Source organism: Catharus ustulatus, chromosome 4 (genome assembly GCF_009819885.2).
Source record: "Catharus ustulatus isolate bCatUst1 chromosome 4, bCatUst1.pri.v2, whole genome shotgun sequence".
NCBI lineage: Eukaryota > Metazoa > Chordata > Aves > Passeriformes > Turdidae > Catharus > Catharus ustulatus.
The window spans coordinates 13179522-13202111 of record NC_046224.1 but is presented as its reverse complement, the minus strand read 5'-3'; the positions used below and the strand labels follow the sequence as shown (position 1 = coordinate 13202111).

General features: G+C 39.0%; 1 protein-coding gene across 3 annotated transcripts in view; it reads left to right on the top strand.

The window, feature by feature from the left end:
- The window catches only part of RELN (reelin), a 276431-nt gene that overhangs the window by 106231 nt on the left and 147610 nt on the right, over positions 1–22590 (top strand). For all 3 annotated transcript variants that reach the window (XM_033056990.1, XM_033056991.1, XM_033056989.1), the window contains exons 4-7: positions 4011–4081; positions 13025–13057; positions 14659–14737; positions 21387–21483. In XM_033056990.1, coding sequence (XP_032912881.1) covers positions 4011–4081; positions 13025–13057; positions 14659–14737; positions 21387–21483 — 280 coding nt within the window. The remainder of the gene's footprint in view (positions 1–4010; positions 4082–13024; positions 13058–14658; positions 14738–21386; positions 21484–22590) is intronic.

Here is a 22590-nt window from a genome sequence, read left to right as displayed (position 1 = left end):
GATTTTGGGGGGCACCACTGTGGGGTTGCAGAAGAAATAACCTCCTTTTCTTTGATCCTGTAGAAAACCCTCTTTGGTGCCTCATAAGATGAAGTTTTACTGTAGGGCACCTGAGTGTTTCTGAAGCCCCTTCTCACATGAATTTGTCCCAGTGCTTCCCTCACCAGGGAAAGGTGCCAGGCATCTGTGTAAGGGCAGAGCAAGCCCCAAGCCTGTGAATGTCAGAGCTCCAGGGAAAGGCCCAGGCCAGGCATTCTGCTCTTGGAAGCACAGCTCAGCCTGCTGAACCCAATCAGCAGCAGGCAGGAGGGAGGACTCTCTATCCTGTAGAAGTGTTTCTGGGTTTGTTCCTCCCAGATCACCTGGAATGACTTGTGTCAAGGAGAAATATTAATACTACTGAGGCTGTGTACAGAGGAGCTGGCAATACTGCACTTGAAAAGTGTTTTTCAGCTTGTTGGCACTTGGGCAGGGTGGCACTTCAAGCCCTTTTTCACAGGTGATGTGGATTATAAATAATTTAAGTAGAGAATCAGCAAGTCTTTTCCTTTTCTTCTTTTTCCTTTCTTCTTTTCTTTTATTTTCAGTGAGAGATAATCTGGAAGTCCTTATTGGACTTATTGGCATCTCATTTCATCTCAAATAGCTGTGATTTAGGAAGGAAAATTCTTTTAAAAATTTATGTAATGGAAGTACGGGGTTAGCAATGCCTTGAACTGCCAGTGAGCCTTGGCCCCTGATGTAGCCTTTTTGTGTTCAGACCTCTTTATTCCTCTGTAAGCAGTTCATCCCCTCTTGCATAGCCCCAAGCACACAAATACATCTAGGCTAATGGAAGAGTGAGGTTAATATAAAGAGGAACCTTATTACCTCTGAGTTGTTTTTCTTTCAAAGCTCTCACTTATCATGTCAGGATGTTCCTGTTCTCTCCCATTTTTCTTTTATTTCTCATCCCTTTGGAAAGATTAATTCCTACTTGGAATTATCTCTGGGGACATATGGAACATGCATCTTGCCTTTTGGCTGACTGACACATTAGATCTGATTAGTCTCTTGCCCTTTAGCTGGGAATAAATAGCAGACAATTTAGTCAGAGTGGAACTATAGACTGGTGTGGAGTAACATCAAATAGTAGTTAGTAAATGCCTTTCCTCTAAGCAATACTTAACTACATTTAAGACAGCATAGAACTTTTCAAAAAAGCACAATATTCAGTTACTGGATATATATATGTCAAAAAGCAAAACCCCAGAGTTAATAGTTGAACAGTTTTCTTTCTTTAGTGGAGTCTCTTTCAGGCATTGCTAGTATTATTTTTGCAATAATTAGCATAAATATTATGTAGTTTTTAGACTGGGGTGTGAATATGGGAATTGAAATTAGTTTGGATATGTTACACATCTTTATAAGAAAATAATCCAAATTCATGATCCTGTTCTGTGAAGGTAGGAGCATCACCAACAAAGAAAGTTTGATACAGAAAAGGTGTATTTTGAACTTCTTTCTAGAAGTAGCTCCGTTCCTGCATAATTGTGCTGCATTATTTTCATTTGCTCCATTAATAAAGCATAAATATAGAGAAAATTGAGCAGATGATACTGATAAAGTGGCAGTAGCAACACCTTTAACAGGTCTGAAGCTGTGCTGTCAGCACTTATGCCCATGGCAGGACAAATCTGATGTGAGCACAGGCTGCAGCAAGCAGTGCCCCTCCTGCACTGCACTCCTGTCCCCAGGGTGCAGATCACTCCTGCTATGGAACAGCAATTATTGGCTCCTAGTCTGCATTGTCAAACAAGGGATGACAGACACAGAAAGATGCCGATCATTCAGCTGGTTCTGGCTCTCTGCCCAAATCCCCTTTTTCTCACACGCATGCAGAGATCCAGTAAACAGCACAGAGTTTGGTATTATTGGTATTACTTGGTATTTGTTTGCGTTCAGACACATGCTCAAGCTCTCCTCTGCATGTGGTCTGTGTTCTCTGCCTCATAAAGGAATGCTCTGGTTGCCATCGTTGTTGTGTACAATGTGAATTGTATCCTGGGCTGTTGCATAAACAGCATCCCTGAAGTCCTGGTCCACTGCTAATAAAAGCTTTCTTTCCCACTGTCTGCAAAGAGTCCTGTCTGACAGTCAGACCCCGACAGCGTGGGGGATAGAGCTATTGTACAAAACACCTTCTGCACCTTAGGTGTGGCTTTTTCTTGTATGTTGAGCCAGGGAAGCTCAATATACCTGAAATCCCCACACTGAAACACATAGGCAAAATGTGTCTATTGGTGCTGCACTGACCATGAAGCTGGCTGTGGGATGCCCTGCCATTTCAGCTAGGAGAGGAAGCCACAATATCCAGTCCTAAAGAAATCTGGGCCCATGTTTGCTTTTGGAGATTGTTTGGTCCAATTCTGCCTTGTATGACTGAATACACTTATGTGGCAAATTGCAGAAATGTATCATAATTTTGTGCACATTCATCACAACAGAGCTTAAAGAAATGCTTTCATTCATATTTTAAATGGGACTTCAAGCCTCAGCTCTCTTGTCTTTATGTGCTGGAGCAGTGTATTTGTTTTTATTTTCCTCTGTGCTTAGTATGGTCACCGGTCTTGTCAGCAGATATAGAAATGCTAATGTACAACTATGGCATGAAGTTCTGCTGTTTTATGAAAGCACTGAAAATCCTAAAATCGTTTAAATGGGGCACATGGTAGGGAGTGCAACCAAAACCTTGGAGCTGTGGCCAAAATACTGTCCCTGCCAGGTGAGGGAAGGCTCCAGCTTTCCATCTGCCTCTGAAAGTCCAAGATGGAAAAGACAACACAGCTCTCCTTCCTCAGGCAGAGGAAGAGAGTGTCTATAAACCCTAAGAGCATCAGATGAGCATAGTTTTGCATTTCAGGGCACACACATTGGTGTAAATAGAGATTTCCTACATGTACAGAAAGCAAAGTAGATCCCAGAGAAGCTTTCCTTCACTCCTATTTGTACTCTGACAGTTTGAAGATGGGTTTTACCCTGAGGATCCACTGCATATGAAAAATTTAGTATCAGGTGTGTTACTTTTATTCTTCCTTTTCAGGGTAACTGGCTAGTGGCCAAGAAAGTTGCAATGTATTTTGATTTTCATGTTCACACCATTCCTTTCTGGTCTTTTCTGACATTTCATAAGGAAGTTAGGCATGATCCATTAGAGAGGGCACACTGCTGGCTGAGAAACTGCACTCAAAAGGTAGATTTCAACATCTTGCTGTTGAACTGAGAAGCTGTTTCAATGACTTCACATGGATCTATACTGAGCCCATTATTATTAATTAGAGAAAGGTTAAAGAACATGTATGAAGAGTGTGCATGAGTCTAGACAGATATTGGAAGAACTTAGGCTGAAAGAAATCAGACTTCAAATACACTTCCAAATAGAGAAAAGTTTTGAAATCTCTGAGAAAAAACTGATGGAAAACTTGGAAAAGAGGGATTAAATGAGCAACTGGAAAGAAAGGGAAAAGATTACTGTTAGCATGAGAGCTCTGTAAGACAAAAAATCACATTGCATTATATTTCTACCTGATCATGAGGAAACAGAATGATTTGTGCTTTTTTTTCACAAAACTTGTTAAGTTTTGTGGTAAATTACAGGCCTTCTAACTGTGGGTCACTAATGGGAATTAATTATTCTTTAGACAAAAGTTTTGCAAGACTCAAATATAGAAACTCTATGTGCAGCTACAGATACATGTCAAAGATATTTGGCACATCCTTCATTATGTGCCAGTGATTTTTATTACCAACCCAGCCATTTTGGTTTAGGAATTTTCTTTTGCTGTGCACTTTACAATCACTGCAAATTATTCCATAAATTTAGAAGAGTACAAAGAAGAGCACAGAAATAAAGCAGAATGGAACTTCAGATTTGATCAGTCATGCATAAATATATACATATACATATGCATATGCATATACATGTATAAATAAGTTTATATTATTTATTGTTGTCTTTTTTATGTTCACAGGGCTACAGCTACTCATAGGGGCCAAGTTATATTCAAGGATGCCTTAGCACAACAACTGTGTGAACAGGGAGGTAAGAGTCATCATAATTCTAAACATATCTGGCAAATGTGATTTACCACTGTACCTGCATGTCAATGTTACTCTCCATGCAATCTATTCTGTAGAAAACCCCGTATCAGGATCTTATTTACATTCTTGAAACTGAGTTTCTTTGGCTTCATACTTGCCATTATCTATCCAGGAACCCCACTTTTCCTCTCTCTTAAGTGTTGGGGAACATACAAAACTTTCAGCAGCATTATGTTCATACTTGAAATCAGCCTGTAATAGCCAACATTTCTTTTGTGTCAGAACCACAAGCTGAGTTTTAACCCTCACTGTATTTATTTTAAGTAATATGGCTGCACAAAAGCTTTGTTTACTATCCAGATCACATATGTCCTTGTGAAAAATCTACCTTCTCATTTCATGAAAGTAGGCCATTGAATATTTGCCTGTCACATGCAACATTTGATCATTTTTATAGCTAAACAAAATGTTTGACTTACACAAACTTTAAGAATCTAATTGTTTTCTTAGCTTACCTTTTGGATGAATAATCTGAAAAAATAAATTTCCTGCTGTCATCTGTTGTCTACAAACAATATTTTGCTTTGAACCTGCTTCATTAAGACAGTGAGAAGTAGAGAAAGTATCCATCATTTTTGATGCAGGAGAGAAAGGAATTTGTAGCTATATCAGCAAAATTCCAGTGATATTTCCATGTGAGAAGAAACAATGAAGCATGGGTCAAATGATTTAAAATAAAGATTTTTAAATGGGAAATGTGTTGTCATATAACACATAACACACAAGAGAAAATCCTATAAAATACATCTCTTGGGGGCATTACAGCTATAAGGTTGGGTTTTTTCTATGAGTTTGGGAATACAATAAAAAGCTGTTGAACATATTTCAGGAGCTTAAATTGAGTTATTAATATAAGGTATCAATAGTAGTTCTGTGACAATGAGGGAAAAATATTTTAACTTTCAACTTCAATATTCAAGTTTTCACTTTTGTTGTAGTTCAATGGAAGTAGGAAGAGGGATTCAGAGAGGTGATAAAATGTCAGCTAGTGGGCTAGGATGTTGGGTGTACTTTGGAGAAATTAGAAATATGTAACAGTGCTGGCAATGAGAAGGGAATGTTATGGTGATCTGGATGGAAAGTGATGGAGCCAGCCACGTTTGTGCTGTGGGGAAGGAAGAACATCTGGAGAAATTAACAGGAGGTAACTGTGCACCTGTAATGGGTGTGGAAGCATAGTATGGTGTATGGGGACCTGGAGCAGAAGTGTGGCAGGATCATCACTTGGGATGTGCTGAGGAGGATGGGGAGAATATCTCACACAGGCTGCTTGCTGGATGGATGTGAGTCAAGACTGGAAAAATTGATATGCAGAGTAATCAGCATAAAAGCAGCACAAAACCTCTCATAAACAGGTTAAATTCTCCAAGGCATAACTGCAGGGTGAGGACAGCACAGCCAAAGGCAGTCTGGGGTAGCCAGAACAGGTGAGGAAGGGAGAGGGAAGCAGGAGTCATATTGATGGCAGTGACAAAGATCTGGCAGGGACCAAGATGGTGAAAGCTGTGCACAAGAGAATGGAAATACATGACTGGCAGTGTCAGAACTGGCAACATGGTCAAGGAGAATATGGGCAAAGCAACAAGGTTCATCTTTGCTAGAAGAAAATACCTTGGTATTTGACAGTCCTTCTTCAGACATGCTGTTCCCTGAGATTTTAGTAGAGAGCTGACAAAAGAAACTTTTATTCTTTCACCCCTCCCTGTTTACAGTTCTGTAATTTTGGAGCATAACCTAACCTCAGATCAACATTTTAGCAACACTTATGTTGGTTAGAACAGAAAGTCCTTATGTTACTGAGTTTAGAGGAAATCTGCAGAATAAGGAGAAAATCAAATTTGTATATTGGTTGTATGCAGAGAATAAAGGATGCAGAGATGTCCCTGGCTGCTCAGCTGTGACAATCCCTTTGCTGCCTCCTCCTTCCATCCAGCACTGATAGCCATGTCCTGCACCAGCTCCCTGAAAGGGCCTTCAGCTTCCCCAACTCATCACAGTCTCCCACGTCCTTATAACTTTTGTGTTTGCCATGATTTTCCCAGCAATTCTCTTTGCTTTATACACAGTCACTTCAGAGACATCCTGAATTTATCATGCCCAAAGATGTATTGTCACTGCAGTACCTCTGCAGCCATTAGATTTGGCTTAGGCAAGGATCACCCAGAGGGGCTGTTCTGTGGGCAGTGGGCATGTAGCAGGGATCAGATTTCCCTGCAAGACTGATGTGAGAGCTTCTCAGTTCTTCTTGGCTCTTCTCCCACATTTTAATCCTCACCATAGCTTCTGTCCCCTTGGTTTCCTAGCTCAGGCACAGTTTCCTTGACTTGGCTGTTCAACCACTGCATTACCTTTGCTCCCACCCCTTCCAGGCTCTCCTCTGCCTTTTGGTTCTTATTCCTTCAGCACAGAGTCCATTGCATTAGTCTCTAACCACTGCATACTATTATCATCCTTATACAATTAGAATTAATTTTCCTATTCAAAGAAAAGAGGCTTTCTTTGAAGTAGACCTTACTTCACTTATTCCATTTTCATCAACACCACTCATCTAAACAAAGGATTCTTTCAGGAAGAATTAGTGAATTTATTTAGATGCAAATATCATATTAATATATATGCAAAACAGCAAGATAGATTGACATAAATGAGGTTCTATAGTCTGTTTCTAGCCCTAAACATTACTATACTGAGTGCACTGAGTTATGTGACATATTAAGTAGAGAAAAATAAAACCACAGGGCAACTTCACAGATTTATTACAGGACATCTTCTTAATAAGTATGTTCACTAGAGGTGATATCAGACTTCCTAATGTCTAGTAAAAAGGATATACATGAAGATGTGAAAGTAGCAAGGAATCTCAAAAATCATTTTCACTGTGGTTGTCCATCCTCAGATGTACATTAATAAATCCTAGTAGAGTTAATGGAATTTGTGCAGTGAAAGTGATTTTTTGTATTGTGAAGAGAATTAGAGGATGATAAAGAGTAATGTTAAGGGATGGCAATGCCATATGTATAATTTAAATGGAGTAAGAAATTATGCCATAGGGAAGGACACCAAAGAAAGTAAAACAATTGCTTAAAAGGCTCTGTGTTCAGAATATAATACACTTTTTAGGAAACTATGGACATGTTTGAGACCTGATGTAAGCTTTTAATTTTATGAGAATTATACTGAAGAAAGGAGACATAAAAAGTATCATAGAAAAAGTTAATCTAGCACAAACAGGAAAAAACCTAAACAAACAAAAATTGTATAAGAGAAGCTAGATGTCCTGTAAATACTTTAAAGGATAAATAAGGATCATAATGACTGATTATATTCTTGCCAGTAAAAATGTGTTTAATTAACCATCTATTTAACTCATTGATGTAATGGCAAAATAAATAAAAAATAAGGTAAACTTAGTATTGTGCATGTTGATTCATATTTATTTCTGACTTCAGTAGAACAAAAGTCATACATTAGTAAACAGTGGCATAACTAAAATGGAGTTGATAAGACATCAGAGCTGACTGCACTGCATAGCAGAACTCAGGAGAGTTTAGACCTCTAACATTTCTGCATGAAAATAAAAATTTTGCTGGGAGGAGCAGATAGTGGTGCACAACCCCACCTGCTCTTGCCACACCAAGTAGGGTGACATCAGTTAGGGAGGTCTTTTCCCTGGTACACTGTGTCTCTACATCAGTGACACCATTCTTTGGAAAAAGGACTTTAGTGAGAGATTTGTGTGTGGTTTAGATCTGACTGAATAGAAGAAAATCTGAGAACAGTAAAACCTAAGAGATGGAAAAGATAAAGGAAGCCATTCCTTCTTAGTGCAATATCATTTCCTTCTGCATAATTCCCAGAATTTTATGCAATCTCATGCTCAATACCATGGGTTATAGGACTGGCTTTTCTTTCTTAAGAGCCCCTCTACAGTCTGACAGGTATCTCCATACTGAAAGCAAATCCTGAGAATTGGCCCAGACTCACTTTCATTTGAGAACTTTCGCCTGAATGTTTGTGCAAGACCTTTTAGGTGTGTTTTATACCTTGTAAAATTTAGGAACACTGAAAAAAAGACACAAAACAGATCTCAGGGTCTCAGGCTTGTATTTTACAAGCTCTCAGAGCAGTATTTTGCAGAGCAGAGGACTGTAGTGTAGAGCTGGTGTAAAGTTCCTCAGTTTATGTGTCAGCAAAAATAACACATGCCTTGGGCAACTCACTGACTCTCCCTAGGGGTTACTCAGCCTCTATCATCCAATAGCAACTTTGTGTACCAGTAGAGAGAAAGTATTGGAGGGAGTCTAAATAAAAGCATTTATTTCCTTTTTTTATCTTCATCTGGCTGCTAATGACAAGGAGATTAGACTTCATAATCTGCAAACAGAAGATACCTCCCTCCACACCTCCTTGGTCATGAACTGAAAAGCAACAGCTGATGGCCCCTGGCTATGTAACTGAGCATGGTGTTTGTCTGGGAGCATGAGGGCATTTCTGTTACTCTAATTCACTTTCCCTTTATATTAAAAAACCCAAAAAATTCAGGATTCTGCGAAAAAAGGAAGGTATATTTTTCAGTGGGTTTTAAGAATATTTTCTTATGCTGCATTTTCTATCTCTACCTATACACAGTCTTGACCCCAGAACTCTGTGGAATATGAGTGTCAATAGTACAAATGGATGTTTCTGGGACATGTGTTTAATTTCCCTTATGCTTGCTCTTATATCTGAATAGGACTAGTGTTATTTAAAAGTTGACTAATACCATGTTTAATGATTTTGTTTCTTATTTTTTCACTGACAAGACCACCAATAAATTGTTTCTTTCCTCCTCTCATTCCAGTTTCTAGAAGATGACATTGCCTTCCCACTTCCTTCATATTTCCCTCCTTTCCAATTTAGCCAAAAAAGGACGCATTTAAATTGGCTTAACCTTTCAGTAGCCTTACTTCATCCACAGAAAAATTTAACCTTTTACTCCAAAAGATGCCTTCATTCACCCTCATCCCATTGACACAGAGCTCCACAATGTCCCCATTGACTTCTGAATTCCCCATTAGCTTCCTCAAGATTCTCATGCCTCCAGTTTGACTGCGGCCTTTCTCTCTCTGAATCACTTTGTATTGCACACTTTCTTCTCTGCTTTTCCTTGCCAAAAGGATTATCTTGTAAGACAAGGCAAGCACTCTGCATTTCCTTACATTTTCTCCTATTGTATTTGCTGATGCCTCTTAGATTGAGACCTCGGTTGAGCTCTGCTTGCATTCTTTGCTCAGTATAATTCATCTCTTGTAAAGCTCTGTATATACCCAGGGTGCTATTTAAAAATCAAATAATAAATTCATTTACTTTACTTTTTAAAAAGGTATGACATTCTCATTCAAGCTAAGATGCTTTCTGGAGCCACACAAATACAGATTCTAAATTTAAAACTATCCAACCATGTGCCTAAGGAACATCTGACAAACTGAATAATGATTTAAAATATGAATTGAGATGGTCTTTCTTTTTTCCCTCTCAGTCTGAAGTATTGTATAATTTCTTTTAAATTATAAATTTGTATCTTTACACTGTATAGCTACTCTGCACTGTATCGTTTCTTTTAGCTTTGTTGCATTGTACAAAAAAATTCCATTTGACTTTAGCCAGACTGTATGGCTTATGGAAAAATCCATGTTATGTTAAAGTAAGTAGTTCTATAAATTGACTAGAAAGGCAGAGCTGAACATATTTTAAAACAACTACAATTAGTTTTTTGTTATGTTTTGAATATCTATTATTTGTAGGCCTTAAATACAACACTTGAAGATCAGCACAGTGCTGTTTTGCAATGAAATATAACATGTAATACAGAAATTATTTATAGAGAGAATAAATGTTTATCACTCATTAAATGGTACCTTGACAGTCTTTTGTCATATTCAGCTCAGGAATTTGAATTACAATCAGAATACCTGAGGCAAAAATACTTGGGCTTCTTAGATCCTGTAAAGATTTAGGAAACATAACCTCTCCCCAACATAAAGTCTGTACTTGTAGCAACAACCTTTTTGTCTAACATGAAGTGTTTGCTTAGCTACTCCTCTAATTTTTAAATGACTGATCAGTAGCTTTAGTGTGCATCTGCACAATGTCCTTCCTTTCATTCTCTTGGTAAGCAGTTTTGTTTTGCAATGTACTGTGCATGTGGGGGAAGCACCGTTTCAGGGAAGAATCTCAGATCCCAAGTCTGTATTTTTTAATCACATAACCAGCCAGTTTTATTAAATAATGGTGAAGTCAAAAGAGTTTGCAAATGTAAAGATGCCAAGTTTGTGCTATACCTGTGTCTTTTTGCTGAATGATGGAATTTTGCATAATTCAGGACTGTGTGTATCCTTGGCTGGAACCCTTTCCACAAAAACCTCTTTCAAAGAGCCCTGTCAAACAACCTGGGGTGAATGATAACACAGTCTATCATTTTCATTTGGAGGTCTGAACTTCTCTCCTTGGAGAAGGTGGTCTCTTGCAGTTGAGTTACTTTCAAAGACCAAGGAAATTTGCTTGGGGAACATGATGTGCCCTGGCATGACCATGCTCCTGGTAGGTGAGTCCTGGCAGGATGGCTCTCAGCCACCCACTCACAGCAGATGACCCCTCAGTACTGCTCTGGAACTGCTGAAAAGGGGATATTCAGAACATCAGGGACAGAGGTTTTATTTTAAACCTAGCCTCTTAGAACAGGAGTATTACAGGAGTGTCACAAATCCCATGCCATAATGTGATTCTTTTCATGCAGGCATAATACAGAACAGTTTGTGTTGCTCAATTTGTGAAATAATTCAGTTAATCCAGTTCAATCCATTTCTTTGTGTAAATAATTTTTAAAAGGTTTCTGGTGAAATTTACACATTCCCATGGAGAAAAACAATCCCTGGGGCTGCAGGGGACAAATGGAGTCTTTCACTGTAGGATTCACCAATGCAGTCCAGCACTATTCTGGAGACAGTGCCAAGCTTAACATGCAATAGTTGTATTTCTCCAAATTTTGTACCAGCATGATGAGAGGTCTTGGCCATTTCTAGAGTCATTATTGGGATTTTTGCTAGGGAAGACAAAGCAGTACGGATGAATTCCTTGCATTAAAAAATGGAGCAAGATATCCACAAAAAAGGAAAAATATTTTAGATTTCTGAAACCACAACAGACTCTTAAGAAGGTCTTTCCTTTCAGCTGCAGTAAAGTTTTCAGTGGTGGTTTTCAGTGTTATGTGTATATACACACACACACACACACACACAGTCCTTATATATGGATGCATACACATCCATATATGCCTGCGTATATATGTATGGATATACACATACGTGTGTGTATATATACATAGGTATGCATATATGTACATAAAGTTAGGGGAGATATATATACACACACACATGTATGTATATATTTACATGGTTAGTGGATGGTGTAACTGGTAAGTCTGTTAAATCGAAGTTTTCTGTCTAAGGTAAATCCAGATTGCTTGCCATCATTTTCTGGTCTGCAGATCCCTTGTTTGTTGACTGCTCAGTCTTCTTCATCACCTACTTCTCCATGAAATGTTGCAATTCCATTACAGAATGGCATGCCTCTTTGCAAACCCAGTATTTAAAAACTAAGCAGGAAGAGAAAAACAAAATTCTTGAGATTTATGTTGGATTTTCTATTCAGATGACTATGTGTGAGAGCTTTACACAGATTGCTGCATTCATTTTTATGTTTATTTTTAATCTATTTTTAATTTGTCAGATGTTGTGACAGAAATTGCAGTACTTCAGTATTTTTTTGCGAATATGCTGAAGAAATCAGGAGTACTGCTATAATTTAGGTCAGTGCCCAACAAAAAAACACAGAATCATCAAATTAATCCTGGCCTCAAAAATTCTCTTTTTTTTGGTGGTTTTATTTTACTGAAGTCCAAAAGAGCTCTGGAAATACAATCCATGGCTGAGGTACTGTTAGACAAATAGGTAGCTGCTGTAGGAGTTTGGTTATGTGCACTCCTTTGGTCTTCATGAAGGAGATGTAACCTGCTTTGGATTTAAGATCCAGCAGGGCTGCAGATGTAGTAGCTGCCATGGAGTATCCAACACATTGTGTAGCTGCTTTCTAAACTTTCCCATATATTTTTATGTAGCTGTGCCCTTTCAAATACAATCTGGTTCCATTTGTGTAATGCTACACCAAGACTCCTGTTGCAAAATGTTGGTAAAAGGTTATTGAATAAACTTGTGCCATTTCACTTGTGCCTCCCATGCAGTTGTCTTTACAACATTCTGGTGTTCCTTGGGAGGCAGAGACCTGCTGGGCAATCGATCAGCATTGCCTGATGAAACAGGCTTTGATATAAGTGTTTGATACCGTGATTTGCAGAGCTAATCTATTACTTGTTGCCCTAGGAGTATTTGGATTAATTCCCCCAATAATATGCCCACTAAAATGTTGTTCAGTGCAGTATGAAAGATCAAATTATGGCACTTTTTGCCTTTCCTAGACTATTTCTGTTGTTGAGCCTAATTTCCACTCTCCTTGTCAGTCCTTGAGCTAGTCCTTGACTCATAATCCAAATTATTTTTAATGATATCTCATAATTCTAGACTAGAATTGATCTTTTTACCTTACGGTAAAACCAGTACTGATTTTCATTTATTTCAATGCTTATTTTAATTAAGAATTATTTTTGTTTTCCTATAATACTTTTGTAACTTTTGGGTTATATCACATTTTTCACAATTAACCTACCACGATAGCTGATTTAAGAGAATATATACTATACAATTTGTTTTAAGCTGAATTGATTTTAATGCTGCAGTTGAGCCCTGTTCATAGAAGATATTAATGCACTGCATGTCTTTGTTTTCCACAGCCCCAACAGAAGCTCCCTTACATCCTCACCTAGGTAAGTGATTTGACAATCTTACTACTTAAACTCAGAATCACTGACTTTATTATAATACAAAAAATCTGTAAAGTCACATGAAACTAGGTCTGAGAAATTAAAATAAAAACGAGATTCATACAAAATTGATTGAATTCTATCTAATTCTGATTAGTTGTTTCTTCATTGTGATTTTTATTGCTCTCTATTGCCTTTGACTCCTTGCAGTGTGAGTATATAATGCTGCAGATCTTTTGGTCCAAATTATGTATTAGAGCATCTGTTTGTGAGAGAACCAGGACTGGAGCACCCCTGCTATGAAAACAGCCTGGAAGAGTTGGGATTGTTCTGCCTGGAGAAGGGAGGGCTTCAGAGAGACATTAGAGCACTTTCCAGTACTTAAAGGGGCTACAAAAAAGCTGGGGAGGAATTTTTTCCAGTTCTTGTTAGTAATAGAACAAGGGAAATAAAGGACTTTAGAATAAAAGAGGGAAGGTTTAGATTAGCTGTCAGAAAGAAAATTTTTACTGTGAGGGTGGTCAGTCTCTGGAATAGATTTCAAGAGAAGCTGTGGATGCCCCATCTCTGGAGGTGTCCAAGGCCAGGTTGGAAGTGATTTTGGGCAATCTGTTACAGTGGGAGATATTCCTGCCCATGCAGAATTGGATGATCTCTAAGGTCCCTTGCAACCCAAACTGTTCTCTGATTCTATGACCCACAACCTTCAGTGTGGGACAGCACCTCACACCAGAGCAGGGTTACTGTGAGGAAGATTTTGTCCCAGTGCTCATCCAAGGGGGACCCTGGAGCAAGGCACTGCTGCTCCTGCTCTCCAGCCCTGCACCCACCAACCCTTGTACTGCAATTTCATTTGTCCGGGACAGATTCTGGAGTTCTTCCATAGTTTAAATAGCAGGTGACAGTTACTGCATTCATTTAGTGGAAGTATTTGTAGAGAAGGGTCTAACACAATCACAGGTGCCAAAGTTTTGAGACTCTAAGTGAGTTTATTGGTCATCATACATGAGACAGTAAATCTAGGCAGAATTTTGGAGTCCAAAGTTTGCAGAACAGTGGTGAGAAATATTTGTGTAACGTAACTCACAGTTTATGCTTCTTAAGTTGAACTTTCCTGCCAGGTCTGCTGATAGCAGCAGAGAAATTCCAATGAGCTCACGGGGTTTTGCTTATCAGTTGTCAAAATGAATCCCCTGACTATGAGAGCTGTAATACACTCATTAGGACTTCTCATCCATTCTTGTGCCCATGTTTGCAAAATATGGATTTGGAAGGATTTTTTTCTGAACATTCAGAAAACCAACAATTTGGAACAAAAGTTCTTAAAAGAATTGAGTGTGTACTTGGTGACTCCATCTTCCCATTGCCAACACACTTTTGTGATGTGGGGCATTTCTTTATTTTTTGTTGTACCATGATCCACAGTAAGCAAAAAACCCTGTAACTAAGAAACTCTGGCTTTCAAAAGTAGCATAACCTAAAAAGCAGATTTTTAGAAATCTAAAATGCATTTTACAATGCGTTACTTTAGGTAAGGCATCATTTAGAAAACATGGGATGATTGCACTGGACTTTTTTCATATGCTGCTTTATTTTCTTTGCAGCTGAAATGCACAGTGACAGCATTATCCTACGAGATGACTTTGACTCTTACCATCAGCAGGAATTGAATCCTACCATGTGGTGAGTTTCTGCACTCCTTTATACACATTTGAGCAAATGAAAGCATTGTATTTATTGAATGAAATGAAGTATTAACCAAAGTGTGGGTTTGCTTCATTCAGAACTAAATATTTTGGTTTATTAATTAATTTATTAATTAGTGACTGAAAAATTCTGAGCACATTGAAGTGGGTGACAAATTCTTGTTGATTTCAAAGTTTTAACAAATCCAAAAATAGGACTAAAGCTGAGCTCAGTGAATATTTATGAATGCAGATTTTGGTTTCCTGAAAACACAGCTTTTCATCAAAAAGGAGAAGAATTTCAATAATTAAACTTTGTTGTTCCAAATTTTTTTTTTAATTTCATGTTGTACATGTTTTTGGTGAAGCTAACTATAGCAATAATTCTTTCCAAACTGAAATGAAGTGTTTTCAAATGATTTAAAAAATCATAAGAAACCCCTCCCCCCCAAAACCCCAGCTGAAATGAAATACCTCTGTCTTATTTTCATGTGATGAAAATTTTTGAGGTTGAATTCTTTTTTACTTTGTTTTTTTGTGGAAGGCACACTTTTTCAAAACTTTTGTATAGTATAAGGAGGAAAACACTTCACCTCTCAGTTCTATACAGTAACTCCCAATTTCTAGGGTTTGGGGGGCTTTGGGATTCCTGAACAGAATTATTCATATTATCACAGTCTTGGTCTGAAACAGCCAGCACAAGATGTTATCATTCTTCAACCAGTAGATGCTATAGAAGAATCTCAATCTTTCCATGCACAATAAGGCAAGTACAGCTTAGGACAGGTCAGGCAGCATCTTATGAACTGTGACCATAGTGAGAGAGCTCTCAGGCACCATCTATCCCTCTGCTCCCCCATTCTCTGCCAAGTGACTGCAGAGACCCAACCCATGCACTGGTTCAGAAAACAAGGGAAGAGTTGAGGAAAAATAATCACTTCAGTGTTAATAAAGTCAAATATCAATGCCTGGGAGGGTGGACTCCTTAAGTCACTACCAGTCTTGAGTTATGCACCAGTAAATAACAGAACATCATGGAGAGGTGAATGTTGGTGGAGCCTATAAGAGCAGCCCCCAGTGCTCCCTTAGCTCAGAAGAGGGGAGCTGGAAACAGTGGCAGACTGTTAGCTCTTAGCCAAAAGAGTGTTCTTTTAGCAAAGTTAACTCCTAGACAGAGCTTGGAATCTTAAATATTAATAATTTTACCACCACAGTGATCACAGGCAACTATTTCATATGAATATGTGTACAATGTCCCAGAAGAGGAAGTTCTATCTATCTGTTACTACAAAACTGTTTATTTTCTGTATAGTGAGTATATATACAGTATATAATACCCAGATAAACACATCTCTTGGTGTTAATATGAAGTTTTGAAGGTTGGAGCCTCCTTTTTAAATATAAGATTGTTTCTGAGTTTTTTATATCTTTAAATCCTATTTATGAAATATAACTAACATTTTTGTTGTAATTCATACAAGACACAGAAATATTTTACTGGGTTAGTTTATCATGTTCAAATAAATCCTTGATGAGCATTTTAGCACTTACCTATGTTTGTTAATACATTCCTTCTGTGACATTTGATTTCATTTTCCTTTTTATTGAGGACTGTCACAACTTGCCATCTGTGCAGGTCTTTCATAGCTTAACCATCCTATGTAAAAATGCTGTAGTTCACAGAAATTTGTGTATATTTTTACTTTGTACATACTCATTTTAGTAGTTTTTAATGTGCGCCTACGATTTTTGGTCCTCTTGTTCCTTTTGTATCATCTCTTTAAATGTTTTTTTCTGGACTAGAGGCATTAAGGACCTACAATATTAGGACATGAAAAACCCTCTTTCTTTATGGGTATGAACAGATCAAGGACTCTTAATGGGTTGCAGAATAGCTGCCAAGGTAGATAGCTTTAGTAGCAGCGTGCTAAATGGACTTGAGTGGAAAGAAATGGAAAGAGGCATTATTTCCCTGCAGATGCCTCATAACTCACAGAGGGCTTGTCTGTTGGGAGCCTCCATATTTTATTTATCCATTGCTCTCAACTTTAAATTCATCCTTGCTTATAGAAGTCTCAACAGAGAAATTTCAGATTAAAAGAACCCCCAGTCTCCTGCTCCTTTTGTCCCCAGGATATGGATTTGGTCCCTCTGAAATAAACTTCACCACCTTGCTTGGTGAGTCAGTGCAGAGAGGAGAGTGCTAGGAGAGAGTCCCAAAGCTCACCACAATCCTAAGACAGATTTTCCTGTAATAGCAGAAAGCCAGCATTCTCAGCAATGCTAAATGGAAGTGGAGCACAAATAAAAGAAAACCATAATGAGGTATCATGAGGTTTTCAGCACAAAGAATTTCTGCAGTAGCTCTGCCTCCAGTGAAAACCCACTTAGTGGCAGAAAGCTCATTCTCGTTTGATTGTCTAGTGGGAGTAAAATCAGGAATTATTAACAGTTGTTGCCATCCACCCTAAAATTATGTTTTTTCCCCTGACAGCTGCTAAATTCCCATCTTTACACAAGCAATTGCAGTGAGTGCTGCAGCAGTGTTTCCAGCTCTGCTGGGTCTGGTCTGTGTGGAGCAGCTGCCTTGTGTGCACAGACACCCCAGCAGGGCTGTGCCACGGGGCCTCTTACACCCAGCCACTCTAATCATTTCTGAAGCCATTATTTGTCTACAGATGAAAAGAGAAGGGTTTGTATTTTCCTCCTATCTTTTCTTCCCAAATCCTACATAACACTGGCTTGGAAGCAATTAATATTTTCCCACTCCTCCTGGTTGCCCTTCTGGCCCGTGCAGCTCTGGCAGAGGTGTACTGTCCAAGTGCACCAGCTAAACAGTTTATATCCTCTCTGTGTGTCCAATTTTGTGATTCCCAGCAGAGCCTGTGTGTCACTCCATTGCTGGGAGAGCCTCACATCAAATAACTATTTTGCAGAAGGGCACTGTATGATTTTGACAGTGACTGCCTGCTCTTTCAAATGCATTATAAGACACATCCTTCCCAGCAGCTGTCTGTTTCTTTGGAGGCTCAGAAATAGGGAAGGAGTGGCTACGAGTGTTTTTGGAGCTGCAGATGGAAGAGAAGGGGATGGTTGGGATAAGGTTCTTTGTAAAAGAAAAGTTACAACACCACAGTTTCTAACCTAAATCAAAATTTGGTGACTGAAAGAAAACAGGAGAAACTGCTAAAGTGGGAAAGGGACAGGGAGAGGAGGAAACAACCAAGAGTACGCGTCGTTATGTGAACGTAGAAGAAATGTAGAACAAAGAAGGAGGATTTCTCTGCTGGGAATGCAGGAGTGGGAGCATGTCCCATCTTTGTCATTTTCTTGGGAAACCACCCACTATGAGAATTTTCTTGTGTGGTGTGTCCAACTAATGTTTATAATCTTTTCTTCCAGTATCCAGGCATGTCAGAATATGGTCATTCCCAAAGTCCCCAACCCACAGGCAAAAGCCTGTTTACTTAAGCAAAGATTTCTTCATTTCTAGGGTTTTATTTACCACCAATCTTACAAAAATCTCTTGTCTCCTGATAAAATATGCTTCACACTATCATAAATGTCCAATGTATTATGTATCTGACTAGCTGTGGAAGTTAAGTTAGGTGATTCCCACACCACTGTAAATGTAGCTCCAATGTCCATGTTCAGCCAACCACTACTGACTGTCAAACTAGCTAGAAGTGTTTAATACATTTTTCAATTAGAAAATTGAACTAATACAAGTGATTAATGTCCACAAGACTTTCTGAAAGCTGACAGGACACTGTTAGATCAGAAAACTCAGGAACCATGGAAGTAACTGATTTCTTCAGTAGAGAAAGGGAATCTGCATCAGGAACCACTTGCCAGGGAATGGCTGGATGAGTAGAGGTCAGTATGTGTAGTATGAAGAGGACTGTCCAGGTCATTGAGCACCTGTTCCTGTGACCCATATAACTCCATATAACTTCATAAAACTTCAGTGGAGAGCATAAAGAAAGGTGCTATATAAGAAGTAAACCAGACTAAACAAGAACAAATGTAAAAAAAAATCTGTTTAATCCTATGATAAATGATCTAATATTAAGAAGATACATAAATGAGTAGAGAATAAATACTGGCATTAATGCATGTTTCTGTATAAAAGTAGGACTGGAGAAAGCAGGGGATTCAGTACATTTAAAGGGGAAAGAGCCAGCACAGAAGTGTATTGCTGGCTAAACTCCCCTTCTCAATCTGATGCCATGTTTCATCTCAAAGCCTATCAGCACACCAAGCATCAGTGGCTTATGGAAGGTACACTTGTCAAAGATGACATGAAGAATAGCTGAGCATGTAAAATCAATCAATAAGAAACAGAGATTCTCTTGGTCATCACTTCTTCATGGCATATGAGAAATGTACAGGTACAGTGATATTTCCAGTGGCAAAGAGGTTGAGGAAAGCTTTGTGACAGGACAAAGAGGTCCTAAAGTGGTTTCCAAATTGCACTAAAACTGTGGGATTAAACTTCAGAAAGATTTATGTTTTAAAATCTCTTGGCAGTTTGAGATGTTTATCTTCTTTATGGTTCAGGCATCACAAAAGACATCAGTCAATATAATGTCCACACACTCAGGTATTGTAGAGGGAAAAGAAATGACAAATAGGGGTGGGGAAACAGCAGATGTTTCCCCTTCGGCAAAGTGAAGAACAATAGAGAGGTGGGACTCTCTAAGCCAGAGATGAGAGAGTTGGCAGGTCTGTGGAGAAGTCATCTCAATAAATGTGACACACGTCAGCAGCGGCAGCAAGGACCAGCTGTGAAGAGAAAGTTGAAGTGATTTTAATGTGCTAAGATTTTAGACCAGGCAGGTGAGAAAGATAATGTAGAAAGCTGCACCCAGCCAGGGCAATTAATACTGTCTTCTGTTAGTATTAATAGAAAAGAAATTAACCTTCCTGTCTGCACCAGGAGAGGAGCAAATTGGAACGTTTCTAAACACGTAGTACTATGATGATGATCTGAGGAACAGCAGATCAATTATCTTGCTCTTCATGCATTCTTGTCAAGCTAATGAGCAGTTTATTGTCAAAGGTAATGTACTTCAAAGAGAGCACAAAGGTTTGAATCAGGATTACCAACAGACATCCAATTTTGTATGAGAGGAGTCATCCTAGAAAAGACAACTGATGATGAAACTGCTGTATTAGCAGGACAGTGATTCTTGATTTCCAGACAATATTTCGTAGACCACATTACAGAAGTAGAACAGATTAATCACTTTTTATTCATTGAAATATGAGAATTGCTGAATTAAAATATCCCTTGGATTATATAGGCTGACCTTTCAGGCAGGACTAAGTGGTATTCATGGCAAAGTTTTCCTGCCGTGTCTGTCTCTTTGCACATATCAGGAGTCCAGGTAGATGCTCCACTGTAAAATTCAAACATGTAGGGGCAGACAGTGAAACTAATTTTTGTAACAGCCAGAATCCTACGGAATCCCAGGAATTCCTCTAGTTCCTGTCTCCCTGCTCTTCACTTATTGAAACGTTGGGATCAAGTGAAATTTATAGTAACAACACCTGTTCTCTGTGAATACCATGTTATTCACTCACATGCTCTCTTCTTGCTTTTATTGAGAAATGAAATTATTTTCTGACTGTGACTTCTATATAAATATTAATTCACTGAAGTTGATTTGAACTATACTCCTTTATTAGAATATTTTATTTTGCTTCTTAAATTCAAAATCCTAAATGCTATCAGTGTGAATCGCTGAATTACTTCACTGGCATGCTCATACAGGAAAAAGAACTCACACATTTTAATGTCTGATTTTTCTTCTGGAGCAAGTGTTTCCCTGTAGGTTTGATGTTTAACTTGAGCTTTGGATGCCCAAAGGCAATGTTAGTCAGCACCATTGCAGGGAGCTTGTTGGGAATCAGGGTATATCCAATACTTTTTGAGAATGTGGTCCTCATGCCAAGATCTGATACCCCAATCCTATATTCTGCAGTCAGGCTGCCCACAAAGTCCTTCATAATAAATTAAGAAATATCAGGACAGGTGTAATTAGTTGTCTCTGCAGCACTTAGCAGTCTCTCTGCAAATTTCTTCATAGTTTTTCCCCTAAAAGGTGAGAAGAGTGGCAACTCTGTCATTAGGAATATGAAATATGACAAATACAAATAGAAGCAACAGCAAATGCCATGTTACACTGCAGCCTCAAGCCTGGCCTTTGGGGAAATAACCCTGCAAGCAGGCGAGGGCTGATCCCAGCCACTTCTCCTCAGCTGTTCTTTATGGTAACTCCATGCTGGTGGGTTTACACACGGTAAATCAAATGTTCACAAGGATTTTGTAAGAGGAGGAGCTTCAGGGTAAGTTATGTATGTGGGATTTCAACTTGGTTTCCCATGGTGAGATGTTTTTCATTCAGTGACACCCCACTTTAGAGGAGGGGCAGTTTGCAGAGAGCAAGTACAGAATCACCAGGGTCTCCCACAGGAGGCAGCTCCGGTGGATGATGCAGTTGTGTCTGATCTTTGTGTTCAGCACCATGAAAGCAAACAGCCCAATCTGAGCAGCAAGACCCAGCAGTGTGATTTTACAGTTTCCAGGGTCTCAAGCATGCAGTGTGTATTTGCCTCCTGACCAGGGTGTGCTCTCCCTGCAGGTCTGAGTGCAGTAACTGCGAGGTTGGGGAGCACTGCGGGGTGATCATGCACGGCAGCGCCGCCACCTTCTGCGAGCCCTACGGCCCCAGAGAGCTGGTAAGTGAAGGCTGCCTCCTCTGCCAGCCTGGGGCTACAGGCTTGAGCTGTGGCAGCTGCAGGGATGTTGGTGTGCTTTGAAAGTTTGGTGTTCAGCAGAGGTGCTCTTGAGCAAGGTGGTAGGTCCATAGAAGTACACCCAGCAGCACCCCAGTGTTTGAAACAATAGATGCTAACAAAGGTTGTTGCAATAGTTGCCAAGGGATAGACTCTTGATCCAGCATGTATCCAAGACATTTAAAGTATCTCTGAAATACTGAAAAAATCAAGGACACAGAACTGTGTTTTTGAACTGGCATAATTCTCTTTTTATATCCAACAATTAAATAGAGGCAGGGTTAATTTTTCTTTTATTATTTTATTAGTCTTGTCCTGTTTTTTCTTGTCCCTGTTGACAAATGTTAATTTGATTGTTAAACTTCACTTGTGAACAATGCATCCTACAGACTTAAATGCAGCCTGGAGCAAGCACCTGCCAGTCGCAGGGAACTGCATGTAACAGACTGAGTCATGATGAATGGGACAGAATTAATTTTGTTGGGGGGTAGCTGGATCATAAAATTGCTGTAAGAAACAACATGGTGCAATTTGCATTAACTTGAGGTCATCTGAGTGTGGAAAATGAATTGCAATACATAAACCAATGCCCACATGCTAATGCTGGGCAGCTAGCTGCAATGATGTACATAAAAGGGGAGCTTTGGAAAGAACTGAAAATTAAAAGGCCAGATCAAAGCCCCTGTAATTCAAAATTAATTTTCATGTTTTCAACAGTCTTCTGAATGGAGGGAGAGGCTGATTAGAGCTATTTGAAGAGCAAACATGGAAGAGGGCCATAAAACAGAAGTGGTTTTGGCCAGGCATCTACCCTTCATTTCAGACACTGACAATTCTTTTCACAGGATTAATTTTACATTCTTAACTGGGACCAGAATAAATGCAATGTAGATATTGCTGACATGATGCATAAAAGTCATAAACAGATATAAAACTAATTTAGAGATTTTACAGATAAAGAAGAATCTCCCTTGCAGCCAGCTCCAGACAGGGAGTCCTGTCAGGGATGTTAAATGACCTCTCTGCTACTTCGCATCCTGTTTGCATGTG